The sequence below is a fragment of the Halichoeres trimaculatus genome, unplaced genomic scaffold (assembly GCF_033239565.1).
Source record: "Halichoeres trimaculatus isolate MK-OKI-2021-1 unplaced genomic scaffold, fHalTri1.1 fHalTri1_scaffold_11, whole genome shotgun sequence".
NCBI classification, from domain to species: Eukaryota; Metazoa; Chordata; class Actinopteri; order Labriformes; family Labridae; genus Halichoeres; species Halichoeres trimaculatus.
This window is the reverse complement of record NW_027437189.1, coordinates 23861269-23873471: the sequence shown is the minus strand read 5'-3', so window position 1 is coordinate 23873471 and position 12203 is coordinate 23861269. Positions and strand designations below refer to the sequence as shown.

At 41.3% G+C, this 12203-nt stretch overlaps 2 protein-coding genes and 1 non-coding gene across 3 annotated transcripts; all 3 read right to left on the bottom strand.

The window, feature by feature from the left end:
• Nucleotides 1–59: 59 nt before the first annotated feature.
• Nucleotides 60–5011, bottom strand: LOC141799433 (zinc finger BED domain-containing protein 4). The gene is made up of 5 exons (XM_074681677.1): nucleotides 4497–5011; nucleotides 3954–4199; nucleotides 3575–3834; nucleotides 2885–3485; nucleotides 60–2463 (listed from the first exon to the last, which is right to left on the bottom strand). Exons 1-5 carry the CDS (start codon nucleotides 4644–4646, stop codon nucleotides 1615–1617), a joined length of 2106 nt encoding a protein of 701 aa, XP_074537778.1. The 5' UTR covers nucleotides 4647–5011; the 3' UTR covers nucleotides 60–1614.
• Nucleotides 5012–5852: 841 nt separating this feature from the next.
• Nucleotides 5853–8054, bottom strand: vma22 (vacuolar ATPase assembly factor VMA22). The gene is made up of 5 exons (XM_074681873.1): nucleotides 7773–8054; nucleotides 7582–7685; nucleotides 7387–7499; nucleotides 7121–7312; nucleotides 5853–6309 (listed from the first exon to the last, which is right to left on the bottom strand). Exons 1-5 carry the CDS (start codon nucleotides 7890–7892, stop codon nucleotides 6170–6172), a joined length of 669 nt encoding a protein of 222 aa, XP_074537974.1. The 5' UTR covers nucleotides 7893–8054; the 3' UTR covers nucleotides 5853–6169.
• Nucleotides 8055–8337: 283 nt separating this feature from the next.
• trnae-uuc (transfer RNA glutamic acid (anticodon UUC)) lies at nucleotides 8338–8409 on the bottom strand. The gene has a single exon. It is a non-coding gene; the product is annotated as a tRNA-Glu (tRNA).
• Nucleotides 8410–12203: the final 3794 nt, after the last annotated feature.

The window sequence follows — 12203 nt, the reverse complement described above, 5'->3', positions numbered from 1 at the left end:
AGAGGCAATTACCAACAGGACTGCAGCCCAGCCTGCTCATCTAACTCATATGGATGAGCTGTCACAGCCGGAGGGGGAGGGAGGGAGGGAGGGAGGGAGGGAGGCTTCAAGCTGCTCTACATATACTGGCAAACAACAACACAACCCGTGGGGACAGGCTAAAAAAAAACACGTTTTTTCAAAGATGAACACACTGACACAACCACTCAGATATCAGGCAAAACATCAAAGTCCACAGAGACACCCTAGGGTGATAATCATTAAGATCACAGCAATATCTGATAATTATGATCTGTGGAGGGAATCTCATTGTATCCCACGCACACTCGAACACTTCCTCTGAAGTGATTTTCAACAACAAAATAGCCACACTGATATGAAGCTGTTTTGAAGTTGATGAAGAGATGTAATCACTACATCACTCTCGATGACTGGATCTAAAATAAAAAAGCCTGATAAACAGCCGTCTTACAATTGATTGAAGCTTTTGTCTTGCTGTTCCTAAATATTGATTAGTGCTTTGAGGCAGTTTGTGCCTCAGTTTGAGTACAGAAGCTAAATGTAGTTTTCTGGTGTGTTGGAGAAAGAAAAAGATTGCGAAGATGAGGCTCCTGCCTTCCTGCTGACTCAAATTAAACCATAATGGAATAACAAAGAATTACACTCGCTCCCCACTGGCCCTGCACAGAGAAACAGAGTCCTTGAGTGAAGGCAAACACACACGGCTACATTCACAGTTTCTCCACCAAAGCATTGCAAAGTGGTTTCAAAATACTCCACTTGGCTCAAACAGAGCAGAGAAAATTCTCGTGCCCAACACACACACATCCGGTGCTTGTTCCCCTGTTGAAGAAGCAGGGTCAAGCCCATTTCAAGTTTGGAAGTTAAAAAGAGGTGATAGGGGACATGATACTGGGTCTGACCTTCACTTTATCAGAGCACATGATGGGGAAATATAAAAAAAACTGGCATAGGAAAACAAAACTCTCGAGGTAAAGACACATAAAGCAGAACAGACCATGTCTCTTCACCGCATGAGTGCACCAACATCTGCAAACTGCACACATTCCTGCTTTTGGAAGTGAAACTCATTTATTTTGATTCACCAGTGATGAAGCATAAAAAAGTATAAGAGGTGATGCACAGATATTACTGAGCAGCTGATGCCTTCCTTCGAAACAAAAACATCAACTCAAGAACTGCTCTGTGGAAGAAGATCATTCGCTACACGATGCAAAAGCTAGATATGTCAGTCTTGGCTGTTGTGCACAAAAGCTGTCTTGAAGGGTGAGGGCGTTGAAAAAGTGCTTTGTGGTCTTGTAGCTGTCATGAGACCCTGATCGGGCCAAATAATGTCAAAGTAAATGCCTCAGTATTGATCCCCGTCTACTCCCTCTGGTCCACAGCATTTGGTGTCTGCATGCTACATAGTATAGAGACGGCAATCCACACCTACTGCAGTCTGCAAACCCCTTCATTTTCATAACAGACACAATTTCATGTGAAAAGCATGAGGGTTTAAGTTATGTTGCTAGCTTAGAGGTTAGCATTCAGTCAATAACATCACTGCATGAAGAAAGTCTCAGTTGCTTTTAAGGTACTGGAAATCGATGCTTAACTGTGAGTCCATAATAATCGATAGTTGGCTTTGAGGTAGATAAGTGTCTCCAGGTTCTTTGGTAAAACGCGCCCCCTCTCTGGCCGTAAAAGCTGCTCAGCAGTGGTAAAAATGCTCTCCACCACAGTCCCACAAGCAGGCACGGTAAATGCTCTCTTGGCCACCTGTGCGAGCAGAGGAAAGTCGATGGCTTTACGTCGCCAGTAATGAAGAGCCTCCTCGTCCGTAGGCTCCTCACGCAGGTAGACAGCCAGCTCCTGCTCTAAGCTCTTGGCCTGTGTGGAGGGTCTCTGCTTAATGAAAGAGAACAGCTTGCAGGGTCGAGAGAGGTGGGAGACAGGCGACGGAGCTGGATCAGGAGGGGTCTGGGATTGAGGATTTAGGTCTGTGTTTGGGTCTACCTGGCTGGAGGCTGTTGAATGTTTGGATAATTCCTCAATGAGAATTTGTCTGTGCCAGTCAGGGGTGCTGCTCCATGTGAGCTTGAACTGAGGGTCCAGGGTGGTTGCACTGATGTAGAGGGGGTCATCGAGAATAGGGGCCAGTTGACTCTCTACAGCTTGGCTCAGGCCGGCCAGGAGGGAGGGGCAGAGTGGGGTCGAGGTCTCAGAGAGATGCTTCCGAAGACCCAGAACACACGGCAAAGCGAGGCTGATAGACACGTGTCGGTCTGCATGCATGTCTGACTGTCTGTCACCATGCACCATGTCCCAGGCCTCGGTGAACGGCTCCAAAGTGTCTATGAGCTCCCTTAACAGGGCTCTCTCTGATCCACCCAGCGCTAGCTCTCCTGGACCGCTAACCTCCTCCAGGAACTCCACAGAGTCCAGCAGCCGCCGGAGCACCTAGATCCAAGATTCAGTCAAAAAAACAGACCATTTCAAACCAGTGAAACACTTTCTGTGATGTAAACACATTATTTCTCAGTCTCTTACTGAATATATCATTTAAAGGCAATAATTACAATAACTGCACAACAAAACCAACAGTTGGCATATTAAATACTTTGATGTAGTTGCAAGCTGATGTTTGGCGACTTAACTGTTTACTGATGGGTTTGACAACACTTCCTGTTAAACCTCTAATCAGCTGGTGATGGACAAAGTGATGCAACACAGAAAAAAATGAACAGGAAACTTTACAGTGCTGTCTTTTATAACAACTAAAACACTTTGTCACAGAATCCTGTTGAAACACAATGATTTGCAAACTACATGTCAGTATCTAGCCCATATGAGCATTATGTATGACTGTGATATTACATACCTTAAGCTGATCGGCCCAGTCTTTTGCTGAAAGAGGGGTACTCGCTGATCCGCCCATGGTCAACCCAGGACCATCAAACACTTGGCTAAGTTTTTCAGGTGGGACAGCAGAGGTAATGTAGGTATAGAAACAGGCAGCCTTTGCTAGCGTGGATGAGAGTTGTGGACAGGAGCTTAACCCTTCCCTGACGCACTGTTCAAGACAGCGCGAGAAACACTCAACCCGACACCCACCCAGACCCTTCTCCCACAAGTCCTCCCACTCTCTTCCCCCTCCACAATCACCGTGACCATTCCTCATCCCTTCATCCACACTAATACTATTGTCCATCCTGTCTTCGTTATCTTCCTGCAGCTCGTTGGTGAGGCCAGGTGAGACCAGGAAGCCAGGCAGACAACACGGTTTGACCGCCGCCGTTGTTGAAAAAGGGTCTGCCACCACGCGAAAAGCTCTCCCTGACACCCCGTGAGAGTGACACACCTCGTCAAATTCTGAAAGGACACGGTTCTCAGAGCTACCCCCCATCAGAGGAAGACAGGCCAGGAGAGCAGAACGCATCTGCCAATCAGATGTGAGAAAATGACAGGTGACGCCGAGGTACCTGCAGACAGAGCAAGACAGAGAGGGGTGAACGTTTTATTGAGAATCAAACAAATTCAAAACCATTAGTGGCTGATTGTACATCCTTACCATGAGGAGGCTGTGGTGAAGCCCTTCCAGATATCCAGGCTGAGACTGAGGGCATGTGCCGAGGCCAGGGCCTGACGGGTTGCTAGCTGAGCCTGGTAGGCGTAAGCTGGGAGGAGCTGGGTTTGGATATAATGCTGGGCCTCAGGTGTGTAACGTGGCTCTAGGAGCTGAAGCAGCTCCCTGAAACCTTGGTTTTCCACAATGGACACTGGCTGCAGATCCCGCACAATCATCTTAGCTATAGCTTCAGATATCAAAACCTATGGAGGAAAAAAAACCAGACTGAATTAGTCTGTTTTATAGCAATTATGCCATTCGATAATGTGACACTTGTAAAGGATTGTGCAGTTATCGGTTAATAATAGCCTATATTGCACACCTGTCGGGGGTCATGTCTGTCGAACTTTGTTAACCCTCCTCCTGAACCTCCTCCTACTCCTCCCTCAAGAGTTCCAGTTACTCCTGTACCCCCACCTCCGCCTCCACCTCCTCCTGTGCTGACAGGGACAGTGTAGCGGGTATTCCCTCCATTTGAGGGGAAGGTATGCAGAGAAGCAGAGGAGTAACCCTCTCTCTTCATATCCTTCCTCTTCACAAAGTCATCATACATAGCCTGGTGCTTCCTCTGGGGAGAGAGTGTGGAGCACAACACTGTTACTGGCTGAGAAGGAAAACGGTTGATAATGGTTAGATGCACGTAACTCCATCTTAAATGACCTCATCTGAATTAGCAGAGGATGGAAAAGCAGGCTCCTACTACTTTTCTTTGCGTGCAAAGAAGCAACAGACTGTCAACGCTGGCAGGTTTACAGTAACAGCAGTTACGGCTACATGAAGATGCTGCAGGGTTAGCAGTTTCAGCTGATGCTGCCAGAAGTAAATGGTGGATAGGCTACACACAATTTCATTTAGCAATAATTACCTTGAGATGCGTTACGAAGTTAGACGTGACGCTCCGCTTCGCCTGGATTCTGGTGCCACAAGCCTTGCAGTTAGACTCGATCTTACCATTTTCACCTTCGAACACAATATTAAAGTAATCCAGGATAGAAACCTTCGCAGCTGACGCCATCGGAGCCCACAGTGCCGTTGCTCCAATGTAAAATCAACTTACAATCAAGGACAAGAGGAGTCTGTGGCATCAATCTCACCGCGCCTCTGATCATGAGCGCAGGCCGGCGTGTTTACTTCCCAATCCTTTATCACACATGACACAGATGTTGCTGCCAGCTGCGCTGCCCAAAGACTATTCCCTTCCAAGCTTGATATTTGTGTTTTGTGCGCCCGAAATCGGCCAAACTTAGGGTACCCGGGCTGCTGCGTATGTCGGAGACATCAATGTTGTCACTGTGAAGCTTCATGCGTCGCTTCCGCGCTTCCATCCGCCGCTGAACCGAGTGACAGGAGGGAGAGCGCTGCTTCTTGTTGGAGCACAGACAGTGCTGTGATTGGACCAGGAAGTACCCACAATAAGCGAGAGTTTCATCCAACATTTCGACAGTTCCCGGTATTGTTCGGCTATCCTCGCTAAAACTGGCTGGAACTGAGGGCATTGGTGCTCAGTCAATTGTTTTCGGACACAATTTATTGTTTAACTGGAATTAATTTTCAACCATTTTCCAGCATTAAAATGAAATATGTTAATAAAAAATCTAAAGACTATTTGGTGTTTAATAGTTGTAAAATATTTACTAATTTGTAACATTTTTTTAGACATTTATAAATGCTTTACATATATAGTCATAAATTTCTAAGGATAGCACTTTACAGGGTTGCCAGATTGTAAATAACCCAGACTGCGCAAGTCTAGTGTGATCATACCACATATTTAATCTCTGCAGAGGATCTGGGCAACGATATATCTATCTATCTATCTATCTATCTATCTATCTATATCTATATCTATATCTATATCTATCTATATATATCTATATATATATATATATATATATCTATATCTATATATATATATATATATATATATATATATATATATATATATATATATATATATATATATATATATATAGATATAGATATAGATATATAGATATAGATATATAGATATAGATATATAGATATATAGAAGAGGAACCTATTTAGTATATAAAAGTAAATTACCAAAATAAATACACACATTGTATAAATTAAAAGACATAACACCAATGAAGAAAAACTTAAACAAGTTAACCAACAAATAAACCAAATAAATGCAACATTGATCTTCAAGGCAACATTAATTGATCAATGTAGCATTTATTCACAACTTATAAAACTCTATGTTGAAAATTTTATATGGATTTTTTTTTATTACTTAGTATTTTTCTAAATCTACAACACAGATTTTATTTAATTAGAGCCCTTTCAAAGGCAGCCACCTCAAACAGGTGAAATATTAATCAGTATGACAGTCAAAATGAATCAAAAATAAATATAATCTATGACAAATCCATCACAGGGGGACTACAACAACTTTAATCCCTTCTTTAAGATCCATCACTCAGCCCAGAAGAATGATTTACTGAGGTTCAATCTGTCCTTCTTTGGAGCTGCAGGCTCTCAGATCCTCTCAATCTCTGAAGTGACAGCGTTTTTTTACTCTGCCACACTGTTTGGATGAGTTGCTAAGGCTTCCTCCTGGAGTATGTGTTTGTCTTTCATGCTGTCTGTAAGCTCCTGTCTGGTCTTCAACACCGCAATCTGGAGGTTGGCAATCTCAGCTGACAATTCTATCACTGTTGAAAAAAAAACAGAGATGAAGGGTGAGGTAGAGGATTTGACCTATACACTAATATGTGTTAAAATTGAATGATGAAGTAGAATAACTACCAGTCTGGTATAATAAACTATACAGACCAACATGGCTTAATGTAAAATGCTGCCTAAAATTATCAATGACAATATAATCTTTTAAATCACACAAAGAAGCAAAAAGTTTTCTGGTCAGATAAAAAAAATGAGCTTCCTCAAACAAACTCTTCATAAAGTTTGGATTCATTGCCTGATTTAATATAGGCGGACTATTCCCTCAGAGTGTTTGAATTTTGTCTGTTGCAATGAAGTTCATAGAATGATCAGCAACTGATGTATAGTTAACACCCAAAATAACATATGTAATACGCATTTCAAGCCAGAGGAATCATGGTCCATGATTTACAAACGGGAATGTCAAATTTTAATTCATCTGTCCACAGCTCACCTTCTCGTCAGTACATCTTAAATATGCCTGAGCCAAGAGAAGCTGCTGTCATTTCTGGATCGTTTTCATATTAATTTCTACTTTGCATCATCCAGTATTAACCTGCATTTGTATATGCAGCAACAAACTTATCACACACAATGGTTTTAAGATATGGTTTTGAGCCCATACAATGATTTCCAGTATAGAGTTATACATGTAAATATATATTGGGGCAAATTACCCTAATTGGCTGGAATGTGTTTCTCTGTTACATTTTATAAGTACACAACTTTTTCAGTGCTTCTCTTATTCTTGTCTCAATTTGGAGACACTGTATGGAGTTTTAGAAGAAAGTGGTTTCCTACCTTGCTTGAAAGATGACTGTGCTTGTTTTAGAGACTGTGGCACCAGGATCCCAAACCATTTCAGTGGATCTTGCTGAGGATTGTGTTCAGTTTTTTTCACCGGAGTTACTTCACAAGTTTTCTCACCACTTGCTTCTTCACATGCATCCCTCTGTGTTATGTCTCTGTTTGGTTTGATTCTTCTCCTGACACCTATGAAAACACATTCAATGAACAACTCAACTGTAAAAAAACATTTTTTCCCGCTAAAAAAAAAGCAGACTTACCTTCTTCCTTAGGTCCAATATCCTCCACTAAACTTGCATCTTTATCGGTGTCATTGCTAGACTTCTGTTTAACCTTTTCTGTACAGAAATCTACTTCTCCATTGTCCAGTGTTCTGTAAGCCGGGAAAACATGTTACAAATAGCAGCCAGTAAATGCTTGATATATAAATCGACATATCTCCAGCTAAAACTCACCTTGCATGAACACAGACTAAGGGCTCTATTTCGCTTGCATACTGAAGAGCAGAGACTTGTTTGTTTCCCATGGAATACCGAGCCTTAGAGATTGAAAACCATCCCTGTGGCAAACGAAAAGGGAAGTTGTTTGTAGTAATGCATTACAAGGAAAATTCACATAGATGTACATGTTGTTTGTAGATGAATACCTGCTCTATAAGAGAGTTCAGGGCGGCGCGTTTCTCCTCCAGTAACTCCAGCTGATCCATGAAACAGAGAAGCTTGTCGTCCAGCAATAGCGAAGATTCTTCCAGTTTTGACACACCCATGACGACCGTCAAATAACTCTCTATATCAATGTTTAGCGAAATAAATAGACCAATATAACGTCGAATGTTTCGCGAAACGACCTGGTTCAAGTAGACTACGTTGCCCTGTTCAGATTACAATGGAGGAGTTTACTTCCGTGTAGCGTCATGTGACCTGTGAAGTCACGTGATTAGTTGCTGCGTGTCTCTAAAATACTCATGTAAACTCGTCAAACTAGTAAACATCTATGGTACCAGTCGAAGCTTCCCTGTTATAACGAGTTCAACGAATTAACGAAAATGAGGACTAATATCATAAATGATTACAAAGCTAACTGTTTCTATTTAGCTTTGCATGCATTGCAAACCTTGCCAGTGATTACAGAGCAATTGTTAGTGTGGTTTAGTAGGGTAGCAGGACACACCAATGAATGTTCAGTTTCGCCGAACGAAAAAAAAGGGGGCGTTCCCATACCGGGAGTCGAACCCGGGCCGCCTGGGTGAAAACCAGGAATCCTAACCGCTAGACCATATGGGACGATGTTACACATTTGACAACAAGTACAACTATATTGCAACATAGAGGTATCGAACGTCAACCACTTCGTTAGGAACAGTGGCCGGGTGGGTATCAGCCGATTACAGAAGCAACACAATGCTAACAAAAAGAACACGAAAGCAAACACTACAACACGAATGCAAATATCGCAACGCAAAGGAAGTAGGGGAGAACGGGTAATGTGAGACAGTTTTTAAATTTGCTCCTCTCCAAGCAAGCTGAAATGATTCATCCGTTAAATTTACACGTTCTTATTCATGATGTTGCTTTGCTATGGAAATTATCAGAACGTATTCAGGACGAAGGGCAGTGAAAATTTGATTGTTTTTTTTTTTTAAAGTGGTGTCAGACCAGAGAAATCAAGGGGGTAAAGTGAACCAGCTGGGGGTAATTGATCTACCTATTTCCACTCTGAAACAATAACACCACATGTTATAACAGTTAGAATCCTGGCAGTTGGCTTGACAACCACACATTCTAGAACTAATATCAGACTGGTAACACAATCATGGGGTTCTGTCAATAAAGTACATGTTACATGTAAACTACATGTTTTTTTCTCAATACTGAAAAGTAACTGAACGAATTCAAATACAGCGTAATATAATCCAAAATGTTTTACAGTTTTTATCAGTTGCTTTGGTTCATTTCTCAGATCAGAATTAAAATTCTCAAAACTACTTGCTCAATCTTCACATCACTGTCACTTGTGCTCATCAAAAAAGCAGTTTCTCATTTCTTCAAGTTGCAAATGCTTTGGGACATCCATGCAAATGATTATGTACAGTTCTCTGCTGTATTATCATTTGCGTTGTCATATTGATCAAAATGAATTATCATGGGTCTCTGTTGAATAGTATGTATAACGACTGAACAAGTTATCAAATGTCAAGCATCTCTCCACACAACTCCATTAGACTTTTTTTCTAAATCAGTCTGGATTGGTTTATCACTCCCTGGTCAATCTTGATCTTCTCTAACAGATGGAAATGTGTGACCCATCAGATCAACCTATGATCAACCAGTTTTCTGAAATAGCTCAAAGGTTCATCTCATGTACCATTAACTTGCAGGTATGTATGTGTACTTTCTTCTGTTCAGACAGTGGCAACAAATTTCCTGTAAAGGACAATAAAGATCTATCACACCTGAGGACCATGTTCTCAATCATAAGCTTACAATGGCCCAGGCCGGTTGAAGGATGCAGCCAAAAGTTGGGAGAATAACCAATCATTGTCCCCAGTGTCCCCAATCATTCAGACTTTTTGTGGGCAGAGAAGAACTTTGTTGTGATGTGGATGAGAATTTGTGGCCCAGCATACAGGAACATAAGGAGGTGTCGGAAGACTGCACTGCAGTGTAATCCCCACAGCGCTGCATGAACAGTTTTCCCTAAAGAGACTGTTCTATTGCTGTTTGTACAAACTGCTCTGAGAAATGCACTCACTGTTTTGGAAATGGCATGGACGATTTGAGAAATGTACTAAAGTGACTGAGAAAAACTGTAAAATTGTTCCAGTTGCCAAGCTGGAAAAAACTTCCCATAACAGCAGTATTTCCTGGGATGCCATCTTTGTTTGTAAACTCAGGGGTGGTGTGGACCTGAGTAGGAAAGTCTGACTTCAGAGGGCATTCCAGTTGAAATTTCCTTCTCAGAACTCATAGAATCTGACTTTCAAGAACAAATGGCACCAGAAGCCCATGTGGAAGTGCTAAAGTTGCTGTTCATCAAGGATTTGCTTGAGGCTGGCTGCAGAAAGATCAGAAGTCACGTAAACACCCAGCCCAAAAATACAGACTTTAACGACATTAAAAAAGCACATTTACAGCCTTGTTCAAAAACGGCTTGGGTCTGATTGGTATGATTTTTTATTGACTTACAATTTACATATTTATTTGTGCATTAATTGATTTGTTGAAGTTTTTATTCATTTGTTAAATTCATGTCTGCATTTATTTATTTATTCATTTTTATTAAAAATGATGCTGTTTCTCCTTGATTTTTATTATTTTTTCATTGAGCCAAGAGTAAAACTTTAAATTATTGAGACTTCTGTTCTTATCCTGTGAAGCTCTAAAATCCAACCAAAGTTCTCTTTAGGGTGACTTAAAATGATGCTTTGTTTCATTCAAATGCAAATTGATTTATCTATAAAAGGACCATGTACAATATTTAACTTAAGTGTCATCACTGTTTTTCATTGTACCAGAGTTAATTTATATCTGGATTTTAACTGGAAAAGTAAGCTGGTCAGTTAACCCTCAGATGGCTTAATGTACCCACTGACTTGGATCAACATACCCTTAAGATGGGGCAAGTTGAGCCACAAGACAACTTTTTCAAAAAGAAATATTTTCATTGCCTTTTGCCATGGATGCATTTTTAACAGCCACTGACAGGAAACATCCTGGAATTAAACTAGATGTTTGTTTTACTTCTCTATTACTTTCTCTGGCCAAAGGACAACGCAAGTAAAAAAAAAAAGAGGCTCAACTTACCCTGTTCTCCCTTTAATATCCTGTATTACAGTGCACAGGGGAGAACGGGGTAAGCTAAGCCTGTGGGTAAATTGACCCACCCCCTGTCTCTGGGAAACGGTACACATCAGTGGTCACATGACTCTGGATTTAGTTAGCCCGCCTCATTTCAAGCCGTCTGTGGTAAACAGAAACACAAGTTGAAGTGTTAAGTAACTTTTTTTCTCCAAAAATCATTTTTTGCATGTCAAAGTAAATTTTCAACATATCACGAATAATGACTATATACTCTAAATAATTTTAACTATATTTAAAAGCATACATCACATGTGTAGCTGAATTATCAATGTATAAAACTATGTGAATCGTGTAGCTAGGTATTAGCCCAAATTGCTAGGCTAGGTTGTTTTTAACAAAATGGTGGCTGTGGGGTAAAGTGAGCCAAACTTCTTGGGGTAAATTGACCCAGTGATTTAACCTACCCTGCGCTGCCTGAGGCACTAAAGTGTCATAGGTAAAAACGTGTGTTAGTGTAGTAATACATAATGATTTTATGTGTAACATTGTAGACAAGCTAGAATGCCGAGGAAATATAGCAGGAAGACAAACTGGGGCTCAAAACCCCTTGAGGAGATGCAAAGAGCAGCAACCGAAGTCCAGGGTGGAAAATCCATAAGAAAAGTGGCCATAGAGAGAAATATTGACAGGTCAACCTACGCAGATTCCTAAAAAAGAAAGAGGGAGGGGAAGTGACAGTGGCAGGCTACACAGGGACAGCGAACGCAAAGAGGGTCTTCACAGAGGAGATGGAGGAAGACCTTGCAAACCATGTGAAAAAACTGGCTGACCAGTTCCATGGCCTCATGGCAAAGAAATCCCATGATCTAGCCTATGAAATGGCACAAGAAAACAATATCCCTGTCCCTGAGAGCTGGAAAGCTAACTGTTCAGCAGGTAGTGCAGAAGAGATCACAATTCAACTCAGGTAAACAGTTGGTCTTGTAGCTAAAAAGATTCTTAATAATGTCCCTATTCTTTTAGTTCGAGATTGGTTCATCAACTTCAAGGAACGCTACCAAAAAAAGTTAAAAGGTCAACTTACCCCCATGTGGTTCAATTTACCCTTTGAGGTGGAGCAATTTACCCCTTAGCTGGGGCAAGTTGAGCCACAAAGACCATTTTTGACAGGTTATATTTCCATGATCAAACAATTATGGATGTGTTCTAATTATTTACAATGATGTGAGACATCATGAAATTAATGTACGTGTGTTGATTTCACTTTAAAATTTCAT

Bases quoted from the DNA above. Each gene is read 5' to 3' on its own strand.
- LOC141799433 (XM_074681677.1), bottom strand. From the start codon at position 4,646: ATGGCGTCAGCTGCGAAGGTTTCTATCCTGGATTACTTTAATATTGTG. The intron at 4,200-4,496 runs GTAATTATTGCT...CTCTCTCCCCAG, and splicing joins ACTTCGTAACGCATCTCAAG to AGGAAGCACCAGGCTATGTA. The intron at 2,464-2,884 runs GTATGTAATATC...TCTTGGATCTAG, and splicing joins ACTGGGCCGATCAGCTTAAG to GTGCTCCGGCGGCTGCTGGA.
- vma22 (XM_074681873.1), bottom strand. From the start codon at position 7,892: ATGGGTGTGTCAAAACTGGAAGAATCTTCGCTATTGCTGGACGACAAG. The intron at 7,313-7,386 runs GTAAGTCTGCTT...GTGTTTTCATAG, and splicing joins TATTGGACCTAAGGAAGAAG to GTGTCAGGAGAAGAATCAAA. The intron at 6,310-7,120 runs GTAGGAAACCAC...TTTTTTCAACAG, and splicing joins ACAGTCATCTTTCAAGCAAG to TGATAGAATTGTCAGCTGAG.